This window comes from Canis lupus, chromosome 2 (genome assembly GCF_048164855.1).
Source record: "Canis lupus baileyi chromosome 2, mCanLup2.hap1, whole genome shotgun sequence".
Lineage (NCBI taxonomy): Eukaryota > Metazoa > Chordata > Mammalia > Carnivora > Canidae > Canis > Canis lupus.
The window spans coordinates 57099652-57116855 of NC_132839.1; the positions used below are offsets into that span (position 1 = coordinate 57099652).

Genomic DNA, 17204 nt, shown 5'->3' on the forward strand with positions numbered 1-17204 from the left:
AAGATCCATTCTTATTTCCATTTTCTTCTTTAATCTTACCTAATTAATTTGTTCCCCTTACATTTTATTTTCTTTATGTAACACAGGTTCTCACCTTTAGATATATTTTTCTGAATCTCACATGTCTTTTCAATCAAAGTAACTAAGAAATGGAATTAAGAGAGCTTCTAATTTATTTATTTATTTATTTATGATAGTCACACAGAGAGAGAGAGAGAGAAAGAGAGGCAGAGACACAGGCAGAGGGAGAAGCAGGCTCCATGCACCGGGAGCCCGACGTGGGATTCGATCCCCGGTCTCCAGGATTGCGCCCTGGGCCAAAGGCAGGCGCCAAACCACTGGGATCCCAAGAGAGCTTCTATCCAATGAAAGGAAAGTGTGTAGGGGTGTAGGCGTTTGGATGCCAACTGGGTAAGAAATCTCAGCCAGGAAGGGCAGATTGTAGGTAGATTCACTGGGGCTGATGCCTGTGAATCAGCTTCATCAAGACCAAGGTTGTACAGCAGAGACCAAGGTCACACCCCCCTATAGAACCCTACCTACTGTTCTCCAGTCCAGGGACCGACACAGACTAGATACCAGGTGGCTTCTCCAGCAGTAAGATTCACATGTGCCAACCATTTCCAATCTCAATGATTTCTCACTGTGCTGTAGAGACCTACAAAATAAAGAGATTGAGGATTCCTAATTCATATAAACATATATATGAAATAATGGAAGAAAACATTTTCCTGTATTTATTTTTATTTTATTTGTGTTTATTTTTCAAATGTGGTTACTCGTTATATTCTTCTTTTTTTTATTTTTATTTTTTTAAGATTTTATTTATTTATTTGAGAGAGAGAGAGAGAGAGAGAGAGAGAGGCAGAGACACAGGCAGAGGGAGAAGCAAGCTCCATGCAGGGAGCCTGACGTGGGACTCGATCCCGGGTCTCCAGGATCACACCCTGGGCTGAAGGCAGCGCTAAACCGCTGAGCCATCCAGGCTGCCCTATATTCTTTTTTTTAATAATAAATTTGTTTTTTATTGGTGTTCAATTTGCCAACATACAGAATAACACCCAGTGCTCATCCCGTCAAGTGCCCCCCTCAGTGCCCATCACCCAGTCACCCCCACCTCCCACCCTCCTCCCCTTCCACCACCCCTAGTTTGTTTCCCAGAGTTAGGAGTCTTCATGTTCTGTCTCCCTTTCTGATATTTCCTACCCATTTCTTCTCCCTTCCCTTATATTCCCTTTCACTATTATTTATATTCCCCAAATGAATGAGACCATATAATGTTTGTCCTTCTCCGATTGACTTACTTCACTCAGCATAATACCCTCCAGTTCCATCCACATTGAAGCAAATGGTGGGTATTTGTCATTTCTAATGGCTGAGTAATATTCCATTGTATACATAAACCACATCTTCTTTATCCATTCATCTTTCGATGGACACTGAGGCTCCTTCCACAGTTTGGCTATTGTGGACATTGCTGCTAGAAACATCGGAGTGCAGGTGTCCCGGCGTTTCATTGCATCTGTATCTTTGGGGTAAATCCCCAGCAGTGCAATTGCTGGGTCGTAGGGCAGGTCTATTTTTAACTCTGAGGAACCTCCACACAGTTTTCCAGAGTGGCTGCACCAGTTCACATTCCCACCGACAGTGTAGGAAGGTTCCCTTTTCTCCGCATCCTCTCCAACATTTGTGGTTTCCTGCCTTGTTAATTTGCCCCATTCTCAGTGGTGTGAGGTGGTATCTCATTGTGGTTTTGATTTGTATTTCCCTGATGGCAAGTAATGCAGAGCATTTTCTCATGTGCGTGTTGGCCACGTCTATGTCTTCCTCTGTGAGGTTTCTGTTCATGTCTTTTGCCCATTTCGTGATTGGATTGTTTGTTTCTTTGCTGTTGAGTTTAATAAGTTCTTTATAGATCTTGGAAACTAGCCCTTTATCTGATAACATCATTTGCAAATATCTTCTCCCATTCTGTAGGTTGTCTTTGAGTTTTGTTGACTGTATCCTTTGCTGTGCAAAAGCTCCTTATCTTGATGAAGTCCCAATAGTTCATTTTTGCTTTTGTTTCTTTTGCCTTCGTGGATGTATCTTGCAAGAAGTTACTGCAGCCAAGTTCAAAAAGGGTGTTGCCTGTGTTCTTCTCTAGGATTTTGATGGAATCTTGTCTCACATTTAGATCTTTCACCCATTTTGAGTTTATCTTTGTGTATGGTGAAAGAGAGTGGTCTAGTTTCATTCTTCTGCATGTGGATGTCCAATTTTCCCAGCACCATTTATTGAAGACCCTGGAGACCCTGGATCGAGTCCCACGTTGGGCTCCCTGCATGGAGCTTGCTTCTCCTTTTGCCTGTGTCTCTGCCTCTCTCTCTCTCCCTCTTTCTGTGTTTCTCATCTGTCTTGCTTAAGCTAAAAATTAATGCATTTGATTGCAAAAAGAAAATAGGTCTGTCGTTTTTGGTCTGGGCAATTCCACTGTTGTATATCTGCCCACCTTTGTGTATTTCATATGTGTGTTGCAGAGGAGCTCCTGCTAGTATGCAAACCATGTGCTATTCTTCTGTTATATTCTGACCACTCGTACATTTAGTCATCAGACGTTTCTGAGAACTTTCTATACAAATTCACTGTGTTAGGCACTGTAAATGCACAGCTGTGAATAAGATTTGGTCCCTGCTTTTGAAAGATCACAATCTGGTGGGAAGAAATAGATATTTCATCAAATAAATATATGAACCAGAGCAGAAGGAACCCAGAGCAGGGGAAGATAACTCTAGGAGTATTGGGGAAAGCTTTACAGGGGAAATTATATTTGATCCAGGATTCAGTGGGTAAATCAGAGTTTGCCAGAATGGGGTGGGAGGGGGGAAGGGCATTCCAAATACAGTGAACAACATATGCAAATGCTCGGGGTGATGAAAGATCATAGAATGTTCTGGAAACTGTTAGAGGTTCATTATGGCTGGAGCATAGGGTGAGCACCATGAAGTGACAGGAAATGGAGAACTGACTCTTCTCCAGCTTGCTAGTTCTAGAATTCATGAAGAAAAACATACAGCATTTAGTGGTCAGAATAGTTCATCTTGCTAAGATCTGGAAAGTGGGAGGTTGCAGGGAAAAAATAGTTTAAGGATGCCGACCCAGGTGATCTAGAAGCAGCTTCAGATTGTCAAGAAAAAATTAAAAGAAAAGAAGAACAATCACCCTTTTCTAATCCCTGAATAGTTACTTCACCTGTCAGGATATACCTGAGCAATACTGGTTCTTGCAGTATTTACCTGCAGGTGTTTATGGATATCTGTAATTGGGAAGCCATATGGGACTCATACAGGTCAGTCCTAAGGCAGCCTTAGCACTGCTGCCTCCTCTGACTTCTCCATTCGGTCCTACTGAGGTAACAACTTGAGCCAAGCTGTATCGCCAGACAGCCCGCTTGCTTCCGGTGTAAAAATCTGAACCAAAAAACTCACACCTGCAGTTCACAAAGAAGGGTTTGGGCACACAATGAGAGGTTAATTTCCTGCAAAGTGACACTTGCTAGTTTGTCTTTCTGAAAATGCGGTAGATTAAGCATTGAGTTCATCCAGAAAAGTCTTTTCTGGTACAAAGTGAGGCAGAAAGACTGGCTTGTCAAGCATGTCTGGGTACTGCATCTCTGAGCTCAAACCCAGGAGGAAGACTCTTCCACTCTATAGTCTTATGGGCAGGATCTTTGCCAGCTCAGAGTATAATTTTGCAGTTTTCTTTCCCTGGGACATGCTGTGAGCCTAGAGCTGTGAAGTACGTTACATGAACGCACCCGTTTCTAACTGTTCTACAGGATAGTCTTGGCTGGAATGGGAAAAATGCAGATACGGAACCCTACAAAGAAGGAGCAAGGAACGTATGGATGCTCTGTGGCTAACCATCTTGGTTCAGATGTGGAGAGTTCTCCAGTGCTCTACGCAGGTAATGCCCGTTGTTGAAACCTGAGATGCTTGGTTTGGGATTTTCTAGGGCAGCAGCTCCCAAAGGTCAGCATGGACAGCAGAAATACTCGAGGGCAGGGGGGTTGTCTAAACACAGATTTCTAGACCCCATTCCTGGAGCTTCTGACTCAGTAGGTCTGGGATGGAATTCAAGAGTTCACATTTTTAACACGGTCCCAAGTCATACCAATGCTGCTGGCCTGTGGACCAGATCTCAAAAATGTCTGCTTTAGAGCTTGCCGTCTGAGAACTGGGTGTTAATGAGACAGAGTTTAACTGGCAGCATTGATAGTATGAACTTCTCATTTTTTAAGTGCCACCAGCCAATGCAAGTGAATAATTATCCTCTAAAAAGGGCTATATACCTCCAGAGGCACACCTACCAGTCCTTCAGAACACTTTCAGAGGTGATGTAAATTTACTGTCTTCCCAGAAGGCAGATGGTGTCATTTAATATTAAAATGTGCTTAATTACGAAGGAAGACTTCTGGGTGGTAAGTTGTAAGCAACGCTTCCTTGTGGTAAGTCCCTGTTCTGGGATTATAAATAAAACGAGCTCCCTCCTCCAGCTATCTGCCTTGTGGTTTCTGGTATCTGTGGCTCACAGGGAGTAAGAGGAGGAGAGAAGTACCAGGGATTAGAATCCAGCATTCGGACAACTGAGTTCTGAGCTTGGTAGCAGGTGCCTTGTATCCACACACTGAGAAGGTTGGACCAGTTGAATTTAAAAGCTCCTTGAACCTGTCTGGCTTGAGCTTTGCCCCTAGCTGCATTCCCCAGGTGGGGCCTTCAGGCCTTGACTTTTTTTTTTTTAAGATTTTATTTATTTATTCATGAGAGACACAGAGAGAGAGAAGCAGAGACACAGGCAGAGAGAGAAGCAGGCTCCATGCAGGGAGCCCGACGCGGGACTTGATCCAAGGTCCCCAGGATCACACCCTCGGCTGAAGGCGGCACTAAATCGCTGAGCCACCTGGACTGCTCCAGGTCTTGACTTTCTGTGCTCTGACCCTCCTGTGAGCATCAGCCCTGAGGTTGGGAATTCCCAGGAAGAATGGCAGTCCCCTTTGGTGATCATAAGTCTCCCCTTAGGCCCATCGAGGACAATCCAGATTCCTGGGAGAGCTGGTACAGCATGTCCTCTGGCTCCTGAATCCATGGATACCAAACAGTCCACTGAAATGCACTCGTTTTGCATGCACATGCATAGGTGACAAAACAGGCCTCTCCCCACAGTGGCTCACATGCTGATGGTAGAGTAGGGAATGCAATCATGGAGGTCATCCTCCGTAGAGGGATACTCTGTCAACACCCTTTCTGGGTTGTTGCCTTCCCTGACCCTCACATGCTCCTGAGAGACCCCTGGTCAACCAGCACCTTCTCCTGCCTTAGCAGCCACCGGCCTGTGTGGTTTGGAGTCTCCCACCAATCTGAGTTGCTTGAGGCCAAGAGTGGCTGTTTTCCAACTTTGCACTCCTGTTGTTCAGCTCAGGCACAAAGTTTATTTCCTGAGTGAGTTAACGAAAGCATCTGCTTAAAGTCCATGTTTCTCAAAATCCAGGGACATAAAAGTCCTTGATTAGGTTCTTGATTCTTGGTGACTTGTTATTATTTCCCCATGCAAGTTTTATGTCAGTTTGTTCCAAGTTTTCCTCCCAGAGAAAGAGTCAGCTGGTCCGAAGCCCTGGTGTGTTGGATCCTGCCAGTTCATGCAGGGTGGCACTGCAGAGACATTGGCCCTGCCCTCCCCTGCCTCCTTGGCTTTTTATGAACTGCTGAATTCCATCTTTTTTGATTTATCAAAGGGAGAGTTATCTTCTATTCTGGTCATAAAACCAGAATAACCCCATAACCCATCTATGGTTGTTGCTGTGCACCCTGTGGGTATCTCTTTGACTGTGTCCGTCCATCTGTCTGCCTGTCCATCTGTGCACTAGGCACCCCCTGGCTGTGTATGTGGAAATCCTAATGGGCACCATGAGGGATACAGAGAGAGCCAGACTCTGCCCCTGCTCTTACAGAGCACAACCAAGTTTACCAAATGCAGCAGGGTTTAATCGGAGCAAAAGCCTGCACCTAACACAGTTTCCTGCTCCCTTTGAATTAAGAGGCACCTGCCATCTTGTCTATTGAAAGAAATATCAGCAGACTGGAACACAGCCATCTGTCCGTTGTGGTTGGAGGCATCATAGAGGCAGCCCTGCAGGCAGACGTGACAATCCAATGTCCTGTAAAAGGCAAGTATGGGCATTTCCAGTGTGGGGGGGTGAAGGGGGGCATGGCCAGTCTACTGTTGCCAGGAGATGTCAGCTGGCAGTTTGACATCTCAGACCTCAGCCTGATTGGCTTAAAGATCTGATTTTCCAGCAACCTGACAGTGGATCTGTCTCTCAAGGGTGAGACCAACTCATATGAGACCAGTGTGTAAAATAGAATCCCCATTTATCCCTTTCCAGTGAGGACTGTGACTGCCTTGCACACTGGCATGCTCATATTGGCCAACCCAGGACACTGTGTCTCTGTGGGCAGACCTACATGACAGGCCAACTTCTAGTCCTGTAGTTGCTGAGTAAGCAGAGTGTCAGGGAGGGGATTTGCTGGAAATTGTTAGATGTGTCCCCCAGCTAGGCAAAAACCAGGTTTGGGGGTGGGAATATTAGGGTCTCCTGGCCTACACTCTCTCTATCCTGGACAATCCTAAGGCAAGCATAACCAGTCTATGCCTCAGTGGCTCATTCTGCATTGTTTGCAATGGCAGATAAGCTTTCTTTCTGACTCCTTCTTTCTTTAATAGAAACAACACTTGCAGTCCCAACTTGCCCTGATGTCAGGCCATTCTTTCTCTTTAAATCACAGATTCTTAAGTCTTAACATGGACCCATGCATCCCCAAACTGGGATAAATGTTATATCCTGCACACATGTACATTTTATGGGGTCAGGGGAGCTGTGTGAATAATTTTGATCAGTTTTTCAGTGAGATTTGTGAACTCTTTGCAATGAAGATCTATTTTAAGGTGACTGAGGGCATGCCCGTGATTTACTGTACATTCATTCATTGCCAGGGCGACTGTGTCTCCCTCAATTCCAGCTAATAGGGTCCCTGTAAGTTGTAGCCACTTCAGATGAATCTGACAGAGACCGTGGCCCAGATAACCAGGGTGACCCAGGGAGTCCTTTTGCTGTTCTTGGTAACATAGTGACCATGCATGTAGTGAAGTGATCCTAGGACACATCCCCCTACCTTCCAGGCACTCCCTCACTGTGATGATCTGTTCCTTTGCCATGTTTCCAGAGCTGCATCTTTGGCTCATCAAGCAGTGGAAATTTGCTAACCCCCAAGGTATTATTTTTCACCCCTTGGAAGTCCCTGCAGTGTTTGGCCTACGCAGACTTGCAAAATCCCTCCAGCCTCCCAACTGACTCCACCCACAAATATGTGAGTTTTCTGGCAGAGCGCACCTACCATTACAGAACGGGCCCGCATTCTCTGGCCGCACGGAGGAGAAAAGCAGAACGGAACTTTGCAGTTGCCAAGCCACAAACGGCTAGAGTTTCTCCAGCCCTACACCTGCAGAGGATTCTGCAAAATAGATCTGACTTCTATTAAGAGAAACCTCAACTTTTAACATTATTTCTAAATTTCTTACTTCCACAATAGTTTAAAATCAGGCATTCAGGGGATAAGCCATTGAAAGGATCCTGGTGTATTACTTGCTGTCATAAGTCGGGGGCCGGATTCAGTGGCAACTGCTCTTGTGAGTGAAACCTCCAGCAAAGACATTAAACTCGTCTGGGTTTTATTGACTGGGCCAGGCCCCGTCAGCATGTGGGCCTCTTTCTGACCTTTCTCTACCTCCTTCCTGCCCCTCGCCTCTGCACCCCTGGGGTCTGGATGGAGCTTGGTGTTGGGAGCACTCCTCTGCCTCCTCCCCCACTCCTTTCTCCTACTGGGAGCTGCCCCATTGGGTTTTTCTTTTCCTGGCAGCCATCCCCTATGGGCTGGACCCTGGGGACTCATCAGGACCTTTCTTCTCAAAATAAACCTGTCTCACTTTGAGTTATGTGCCATTTTAAATAAACCTATAGTGAACTTACTGTGTTTTCTTATGGGCAGAAGCCATAGGAACAGCTTTTTATGGAGATCCGTCTTTTTAAAGACAGATGGGGAAGGTGGTGAAGGGTCAGAAAACTTGGATTTTACAGACAGTTCTGTCCCTGGCTCATATATGACCTTCCTACCCTCGTCTCTACAGTGGGAAAGGCACCATGTTAGTGGAAGGAGGGACTTTGGGTTTCATGGAATCCAGTCCCTCATTTATAGGTGAGGGCAATAGAGCATTTACAAACTTGAATGCTGCTTCTCAAAATTATATTTTCATATTGCAAATTGATACTATTTCCGTGAATCAGTGGCATGTATGTATTTTTCTCTTCTCAGTTAACCTTAAAATATTTTCCAGTAATTATAGTGAGCTCATCTATTCATACCTTTTAGACAGATTCATAGGTTTTTTTGTTGTTGTTGTTGTTATGGCCAAATATGTTTTAATTCAGGTATACAGATATCCAAAGTGATTGTCTCCAGTCACTCTTAGGTAATATTTCAGTAACTGTATTAAATATTAGAACCTGCAAATCTGTATGTTTAAAAGTTAGAAGTTTTAAGTTGCACAAGTTATTTGCCTTCATCTTTAAAAAGAATTTTTTTTTCCCTTTAAAAATGGAGGAAGATGAGTTTAAGCTGCATCCTCTCTGCCACCTTCTGGCAAGAAAGAAAAGCTCATCTGAGAAAAGTTACTGATAAATCTAGCTGTGCATTTTTTTTTCCCTAGTGTTAATGCTTAAGTAAGAACATCATTTATTTTATAATTATCTATCATTTACTTTGCAAATTTCTATAAATTTCTATAATTTTCTATTTTATAATTTTCTATTGCATGTATATTCTGTGTTGCTTGTTTTTCATACTCAAGCTCATTAGAAGTGCAGCTAACCTGAGTCTCTGCTGTAGCATGGTTTTTGTGTGTCAGGCTCCTCTGGATGCCAGAAATTCTACTTGCAGGGGTAGCCTTTGTAACAAGGTAAAGAGACGGTTAACTAGAATGTGCACAGAGATAGGGGAAGAGAGAGAGAAATGAAAAGAGAAAGAAAAAAATGTGAATAAAAACAACCTAAATCTCTACCAGCAGGAGAAAGAGGCCATGAAAATATATTCATTTCCTGGAATACTATAAAGTAGTAAAATGAATAAATTAGAGCTGCTGAATCAACACAGGTAAATCTTTAAAGCATGATCTTTCAAGAGGGCTACTAAGAAGGTTCAAGGTGGGAGAGAGTGTCATCTTTTCCACAAATGGTGGTGGTGCTATTGGACACCCACTTGCAAAAGAATGAAGTGGAACCTTATATCATATACAAAACATAACTCATGGTGAATCAAAAACCTAAATTTGAAAGTTAACACTATGAAGCCCTTAGTACAAAACAGGCACAATTCTTTAGGTCACTTTAGTCACTTTAGGTTAGGCAATAATTTTTTTTTTTAAGATTTATTTATTTGAAAGAGAACAAAAGCAGGGGTAGAAGAAGAGAAAGAATCTTAAGCAGGCCCCGTGCTGAGCAGGGAGCCTGATGCAGGGCTTGATCTCATGACTCAGGGATCATGACCTGAGCCAAAATCAAGAGTCCAACACTTAACTGACTGAGCCACCCAGGAACCCCAGGCAATAGTTTCTTAGCTAGGATATAAACACCAAAACAAACAAGTGGGTCAACAGGCTTCTTCAAACTGAAAAACTTTTTTACTGCAAAGGACATGTCAGGAAAGTACAAAGCCCACAGGATGAGTGAAAATGTTGGCAAATCATATATTTGGTAAGAGATTGTCCAAAATATAAAAGGAACTCTTAGAACTCAGCAAGAAAAAGACAACCTCGTTTAAAACAGACAAATGATCTCAGTGAACATCTCTCCAAAAATGTACAGATGACCAATAAGCACATAAAAAGATGCCCAACGTCCTTAGTCATTGGGGAAGCCTAAGTCAGAACCACAAGAGATACCACTTTCTTTTCTTTATTTTTTTCAAATTCTATGAAAATCAATTAACATATTGACGTATTATTAGTTTCATATGTACGGTTTAGTGACTCATCAGTTGCATAGAAAACATAGTCATGAGATGCCACTTTCCTCTCTGTAATGGCTGTAATCAGAATGTATAAGCATTAAAGATCATAAAAGTGTGGAAAATGTAGAGAAGTCAGAACCCTCTTGCACTGCAAGAGGAATTTAAAATCCTATGGCTGCTTTGGAAAATAATCTGACGGTTCTCCCAAAAGTGAGACTCAGCAATTCCACTCCTAGGTATACACACCCACGACAAATAAAAACACACATCCCCACAACCCTGGTGCATGAATGCTGATAGCAAAGAGTAGGAACAATGTCATGTCCATCAACTGATAAATGGACAAACAACATGTAGCACATCCATGCAATGCAATTTTCTTTGGCCGTAAAAAGGAATGAAGGGCTGATCCATGCTAACACATGGATAGATCTTGAAAAACTGTGGTGAGTGAGAGAAGCCAGACACAAAAGATTACATATTGTGTAATTACATTTCCACGAAGTGTCTAGGACAGGCAAATCCACAGAGACAGATAAGATGCTGCTGGTGACTAAGAGACTAAATGGCAGGGATGACTAATGGGCACACATTTCTTGAGGGGATGAAAATGTTCTGGAATTATCAAGTAGAGATGGTTGCATGACTTTATGAATGTGCCAAAGAAGTCCCTGAAGTGTACCCTTGGAAGGGTGAATTTTACAGTATATAAATTGTATCTCATTAAAATCATAATCTGAATACCCACAATAGGATAACACTACAAAGTTTTCAAGACAACACAATCATAGGTACCACTTATCAGTATGTAAGTAATGGCAAAAATGCACAGATGTTCCCAGGAAGGATGGACACCAGTGGCAGGGTTGTCGGTACTGCCAGGAAAAAAAGGAGAAAAAGTTTGGGGCAGGAACTTTAGCTTAGCTATGATGCTTTACTGCTTAACCAAGAATTAAAGCAAATATAGTCCAATATGAATGGGAACTAATTTTGCATCCTAGACCCGTGGTTTTTTTGGTTTTCCTCTCGACCCTGCCTCTGCTGTGCTGTGGGACATTGGTCCTGTCACATACTCAACCGTGATTCTCTGTTACAGAATAAGGGATTGGAGGCTGATGACCAGCCCTAAAATTCTACCCTAGATCCTTGGTCTTTTGCAGGAATCTGGGACAAATGGAAGTAAAAGTAGGAAAAATGTTTGAGCTAAGATACCTGGCCAGTCTGGGCTTATAACTGAGTGCCAACAAACTTCTTACCCAATATCAGGAAGACTGAGGAGGGAACCCAGAAAGATCTCTCTCTAAAGAGCCAAAGAGGAGATGGAGGGGTAGATAGTGACCTGGATGAAGGGGGTGACGAGGTACAGACTTCCAATTATAAAGTAAAGAAGTCATGAGGATGAAAAGTACAGCACAGGGAATATAGTCAATAATACTATAGTACATATATTGTAGTTAGCATTTCATAATTTGTATAATTGCTGAATCCCTGTGATATACACCTGAAACCAACTTAATATTATATATCAACCCTACTTCAATGAAAAAATTTTTAGTGGAAAAAAAAAGGTAGTTACAATGTCCTTATCAAGGAGTTACTTGGAGCTGAAACACCAGTCTGTGAAAAACTCATTTACCTATATTATGATTCAAACACTATAGTTGTAATGATAAAAGAAGGAACCAAATACTGTAAGAATCTGTGATTTGGTGAAACCGGAATTTCACCATTTGAAAAACATCTTTCACAGAGGGTGATTTGAAGCAATGTAGATGGCCTTGACTGGAAACCACCCAGGTCTTGGTCTTGGTAGTTGAATATAGAGTCCTTATGTTTTGAAAACAAGACCCAGAGAAGAGGGACCTGACCAAAGGGATAAACCTAGTCCATGGGAGAGCTGAGTTCACTGCTTCTGAAGCTAGCACTCCTTCTGCTCCAAAGGTCCCCCCTATTTTCAGTTTTCTTGTCTCCTTATAAAAAGTAACACATCTCATTATAAAATAATTAGCACAGCAAAGCATTAAAAAGCAAAGAAATTCCCATAATTCCATCACAAAGACACAACCAGCATTTCCTCTTTGTTGCATTCCTGCAACCTTTTCTCATTAAGTCAGAATTTTCTCATGACACTAAAAAAAAAAAAACATAAATATAATTTAATTGCTTCACAAATGATATGAATGCAGCTCAACTAAGCCATTCTCTTATTTAGGGAAAGTTAAGCTGCTTATACTCTTTACAGTAACATATAGCTATATAAGGAACGTTTTTTGTGCGTATAACGTTTTTGTGTTGTTGAGATTAATTTTTAAAACAGATTAACAGGATTAGAATTACTGAATCACAGGTCATTCAATGTTTTTATAATATCTTAAGGCATTAAAATTTCGATAACTCAAAATGCTTATCACAAATTGCCTTCTAGAAAGAGTATCTTATTAGTGGTGTGGGTTTAAGCCCTACATCCCTATCAGTGTTATGCTGCCCATGGATGGGAAAGGATAGGGAAACATGTAGGTGGGAGTTTACAGGATTAACCCCCTACCGTATATAGACAAGCAGGTGGTGGGAAGCACCAGTGTGCCCAGGTAACAGTGGGGTGCTTGGTGCTCCACAACATGAGTAGAGGGAAGGAAAGCCTTTCAATGTCTAAGAGATGGTGGTCAGAACATATGACATAAATTTAAAAGTAGTTTCTTAATCATGAGATTTTTTTAGGATTAAAATTCTGTTGAGTATACCTAAAGTTTTGGTGATGTCTAATGGAATTACTAGCTTTCTTTACTGGGTTTAATAATTTCCCTTACAGGGGAGGATTTTGAGAACATTTTTGTGGTACAACAAAATGATATGGTTAAAGTCCTATATGTAGCTCATCTCTCTGACAATTATTTTCACCCAAAAGCCATTGGTTTATATTACGTAGTGTAGAGTTCAATGGTAGTCACTTAACATCTTTAAATCACAAATCTCTTTGAGCCTCTCTAAAGAAAAAGAACCATTGCTTCAGAAAAATACATTCACCTACAAAATTTGGCATATAATTTTCAGAATACTTAAAAAGAAAACCGGAGGATCATCTGCTTGCACCTATTTTATGAACTAAACATTTTGTTGCTTTTGGCCATATTAAAACTAATTTGTTTTTCTCAACCTATGGTTTTTGAAATGTATGCCCTCTTCTATATTATGGTTATCCATTTTTAAACCATATAAAATCCTTAAAGGAGAGAAAATGAGTGAAAGTATCAGTGAGGGTGACAAAACAGGAGAGACACCTAACTCTGGGAAACGAACAAGGGGTAGTGGAAAGGGAGGTGGGCGAGGCGTTGGGGTGACTGGGTGAAGAGCACTGAGGGGGCACTTGGCAGGATGAGCACTGGGTGTTATGCTATATGTTGGCAAATTGAACTCCAATAAAAAAATTTAAAAAAATCTTTAAAATTGCTACAATTATTTTTAAGTATATTTAAAACCTATTCTCCCACTCAAAAAGGCTACCCATCCCTTGCTTTCCCCTACTTCTGCCTGTGATACAGAAGTCTTCCCAGCACCCTCCTCTCTTAATACTATATTCAATCAAACAATCAATCATAGGTGGTTGGAAATTCCACACATTTTTTCCATCCATTCAGCAAACATTCACTAAGCATGTGCTAAGTCCAATCTCGTTCTTTAGTGTGCAGGGATGAATAAGACCTGGTGTCTACAGCTTTATAGACAAAGACTATGATATAACAAATGCAGAAATCTGTGTGTATGAAGTGCATCACACACCTACAGGAGAGAATAGTTAAGGCTTCTAAAGGATTAGAGGTTTACAGAACAGATGATGTTACAACCAGGAGACTTGGAACAAAAAGAAAGGCCATTTGAAGCAGAAGAAACAGCATATATGCAAAAGCACAGAAACATGAAAGCTCCTGGCTTATTTGCAAAACCACAGTCAGATCTGGGTGACTTAAAACAGAGGGTGTGAAGGAGAGTGGGAAGAGGTGGCTTTGGAAGTATAAGTTGGAACCATATTGTGAAGGGCGTTTAATGTCAGGCTAAAACCCTTGGACTTCATTTCATTGGCAGTGGGGAGGCAAGAAAAATTTGAAGCGGAGTAGTAGTGTGAGCTAATCTGTGTTTTAGAAAGAGCATACTACCTACAGCGTGGATGAAATGATAGAGGGGAAAGAAACTGCAGAAAGCCATTAATTGAAATCAGTGGAATTGTATTATGGCCAATTGATTGGTCTGTTGGACCAGTTACTCAAGATATTAAATGCTTCTGATTTGTCCAACAGGGAGAGCCAGCATATCTGGCATTTAGCAACCGATGTGTCACTAATTGAAGATCTGGAACACAGGTATTCCCAGGCCAGCCCAGAGTGTTGGCACATAGCAGTTGAGTTGAACACAGAGAGACACTACATTGCAAAGAGCTAAAGGAGTGTATGCTGATAGATAGCATCTCGTAAGGTGCACATTGAAAATCCATCAAAACTCATCATTAATAATTTAATGTGTCAAAATATGAACGGCCTACAAGGTGGATATGATTATTGTTTTTGTTTTGCTAGTGAATAAATAGGCTCAGATACGTGTAGTTACTTCCCATGTCTATATATCTAGTGAGAGGGTAAACTCAGATTTAATCCCAAGTCTGTGTGACCCCAAAGGAACTGGATGGAAAAGGAGAATCTGGACTTGAGACAGAAGAAATGGGAACTCCAGAGTGCTATTCAAAGAGAAGGATGTCAAGACAAAAGTTCTGAGGGGGGAATTAGGAAGTGCCACAGCTTGGAGACAAGCGTCAGAGGCTCAGGTATAGGCAACAACCAGGGCCCAATTCTGGCCTGCAGAATTGCCCCCATGGTGTGAGATTGAGAGTCCAGGGAGCATGCACAGAGAGGCTGGCTCTTGCTCGCTCGCCGGTGGGATGCTGACCAGTGTTAGGTCAGGGGTCTGCCTCAGCAAGCTGGGTCAGCACCCAGGCTGATGGAGGCCCACCTGCCCCCAGACACATGCTTCTACCATTACTATGACGATGACAGGAAAGGGTCTGTCTAGTAATGACTCTTCACTCCCTCACCTAAACCTTGGTACCCTTGCCCCAGATCTCTTTGTGTTCATATTTGGATTATTGAGCTAGTGGATTAAAAAGACTCATTTTTAAAACCATTTGCTGTTCTTTGAATATCTATCTGTGGAAGCTCCATTCTCAGTGCTCCTCAAGTAAAGATTTTCTCCTCATCTTTGATTCACATCATTTCCCATATGGAGAAAACATGAGTCTCTACACAATTAAGAAGTAGCAAGAAATGCTAGAATAAGGTAGCTAAATATGCAAGATGAAAAACAGGGCTATTCTAGAACCTATCAAATTTCATACTTATTGCAAAAAGCCTCAGGCTTGGGTGTGTGTGTCTGCGGATACTGAGTCATGCATGTCTTAAAGCCTCCAGACCACAGCTATTGTGGTTTGGTCCTGTTATCAACAACACTGCTTTCATCCTCAGGTGTCTATACCCTACTTCTATCTTCAGTACCACCAGTATGTTTCTCTGTCCCCAAACCTCATGGACATCCAGCCCCACATTCACCTTCACTCTTTCGCATGATAAAAACACACTGACCCATAGGCCTTTTATCATGTAATTTCACATCCTAGGCCCACTCATTCCCTGTCTCCAACTAACGTTTCTCCTGTATACTATCAGTAGACCAGCAAATAAGCCAGTGGTTTTCAAACTGTAGATTCCATGGAGCCTTGTCAAGGACCCCAGTCTTACTTTTCTACCCTGCCTACCCTTTCTGCCAATGTACAGTTCAACTAAAAGACCTTCCTGTTTTATGGTTTTATAAACTAGATTTTCTTCTACAAAAAATAAAATAAAATAAAATAAAATTGGTTCTACTACCAGCAGTGTTTGGGAACCACTGGGTAGAACACTGGAGTAGGGCCTATGACCCCCATGGCAAGTTTCTGCTCCCAAAATAACACATAACCTTGGGCACCTGGGTGGCTCAGTCAGTTAAATGTCTGCCTTTGTCTCAGGTCATGATCCCAGGGTCCTGGGATCAAGTCTCATGTCGGGCTCCTTGCTCAGCGTGGAGTCTGCTTCTCTGCCTCCCTCTGCCCCTCCCCTTGCTCTCTCTCTCTCTCTCTTTCTTCTCTCTCTCTCTCTCAAGTGAATAAAATCTTAAAAAAATAAAAGAATAAAGCTACAGACTTCCTCTTCCAAAATAACACATAACCTTTCCACAATTACATCTTATTTCAGATTTAAATAACTTTCACCTCACAGTTTTTTTCATTACTGTGTTTCTCACATGGAGACTCATTAAATCCACCTAAATTGTAATGTTAATAAAATGACCCAGACTTGGTCCTGTTTGAGCCTGTGTTCTGTGTAGGATAGACCTGTGGGGATCCAGGAGGGCAGGAACTAGGTTTGTCCTCTGTGCTTTCAGACATCTGGTATTCTCTTGGTGATCTTTTGAAGCGCAGATTTCTAAACAAATAACTTGCTTCAATTCCATGGGTCCCCCGTGGTGGCTCTAGGCTGACCTTGTGTTCTCTTGGTTCTTCAGGATGCTGTTAGAGCCAGAGCCAGAGTGGCTAGTGCTGAGTTTCCCAGACTTGTATGAGATTTGCTAGTAAACAATTGGGAGGCTTTTCTTAAAAGCCAGCAAGAGCCAACATCAAACCGATTACACCTACTTATCCTATAAGAAAGGCTCTCGCTTGTTCTGTCCCCCAAGAGCGTCAGCTTCTCCCTGTGTATGCTGAGACCCCCAGATAGTGACAGAGGGCACAGGATAGCTGTAGGGGCTGGAGGAATATTTATTGTATAAAATACATGGAACCGGTGAAAGCCCTCCCATGACCCATCCATCGCTCTCACTCCTTTGCCTCAACTATGCCTTTCTGGGATAGGGCCCACAGGACCCACACAGGGCCAGGAGCTAAAGGAGAGAAAAATCTTGTTGGAATTCAACCCCCCGAAATAAAAAAGCATGAGGGCTTCTTGCTATAGTCTGAAAAAGGATTCAAGACCTGGTGATAAAAAACAAAACAAAACAAAACAAACAAACAAAAAACCTCATTGTGGGGAA

General features: G+C 42.3%; 1 protein-coding gene and 1 long non-coding RNA gene across 4 annotated transcripts in view; one reads left to right on the forward strand and one right to left on the reverse strand.

Moving 5' to 3' along the window:
• The window catches only part of ADAMTSL3 (ADAMTS like 3), a 338402-nt gene that overhangs the window by 278327 nt on the left and 42871 nt on the right, over positions 1-17204 (forward strand). For all 3 annotated transcript variants that reach the window (XM_072801596.1, XM_072801608.1, XM_072801605.1), the window contains exons 22-23: positions 3818-3945; positions 6074-6202. In XM_072801596.1, the coding sequence (XP_072657697.1) occupies positions 3818-3945; positions 6074-6202 (257 nt within the window). The remainder of the gene's footprint in view (positions 1-3817; positions 3946-6073; positions 6203-17204) is intronic.
• Positions 1-17204, reverse strand: part of LOC140618752 (uncharacterized) — a 29039-nt gene that overhangs the window by 2401 nt on the left and 9434 nt on the right. The window contains exon 2 of the long non-coding RNA XR_012018829.1: positions 540-658. This is a non-coding gene — a long non-coding RNA (uncharacterized lncRNA). The remainder of the gene's footprint in view (positions 1-539; positions 659-17204) is intronic.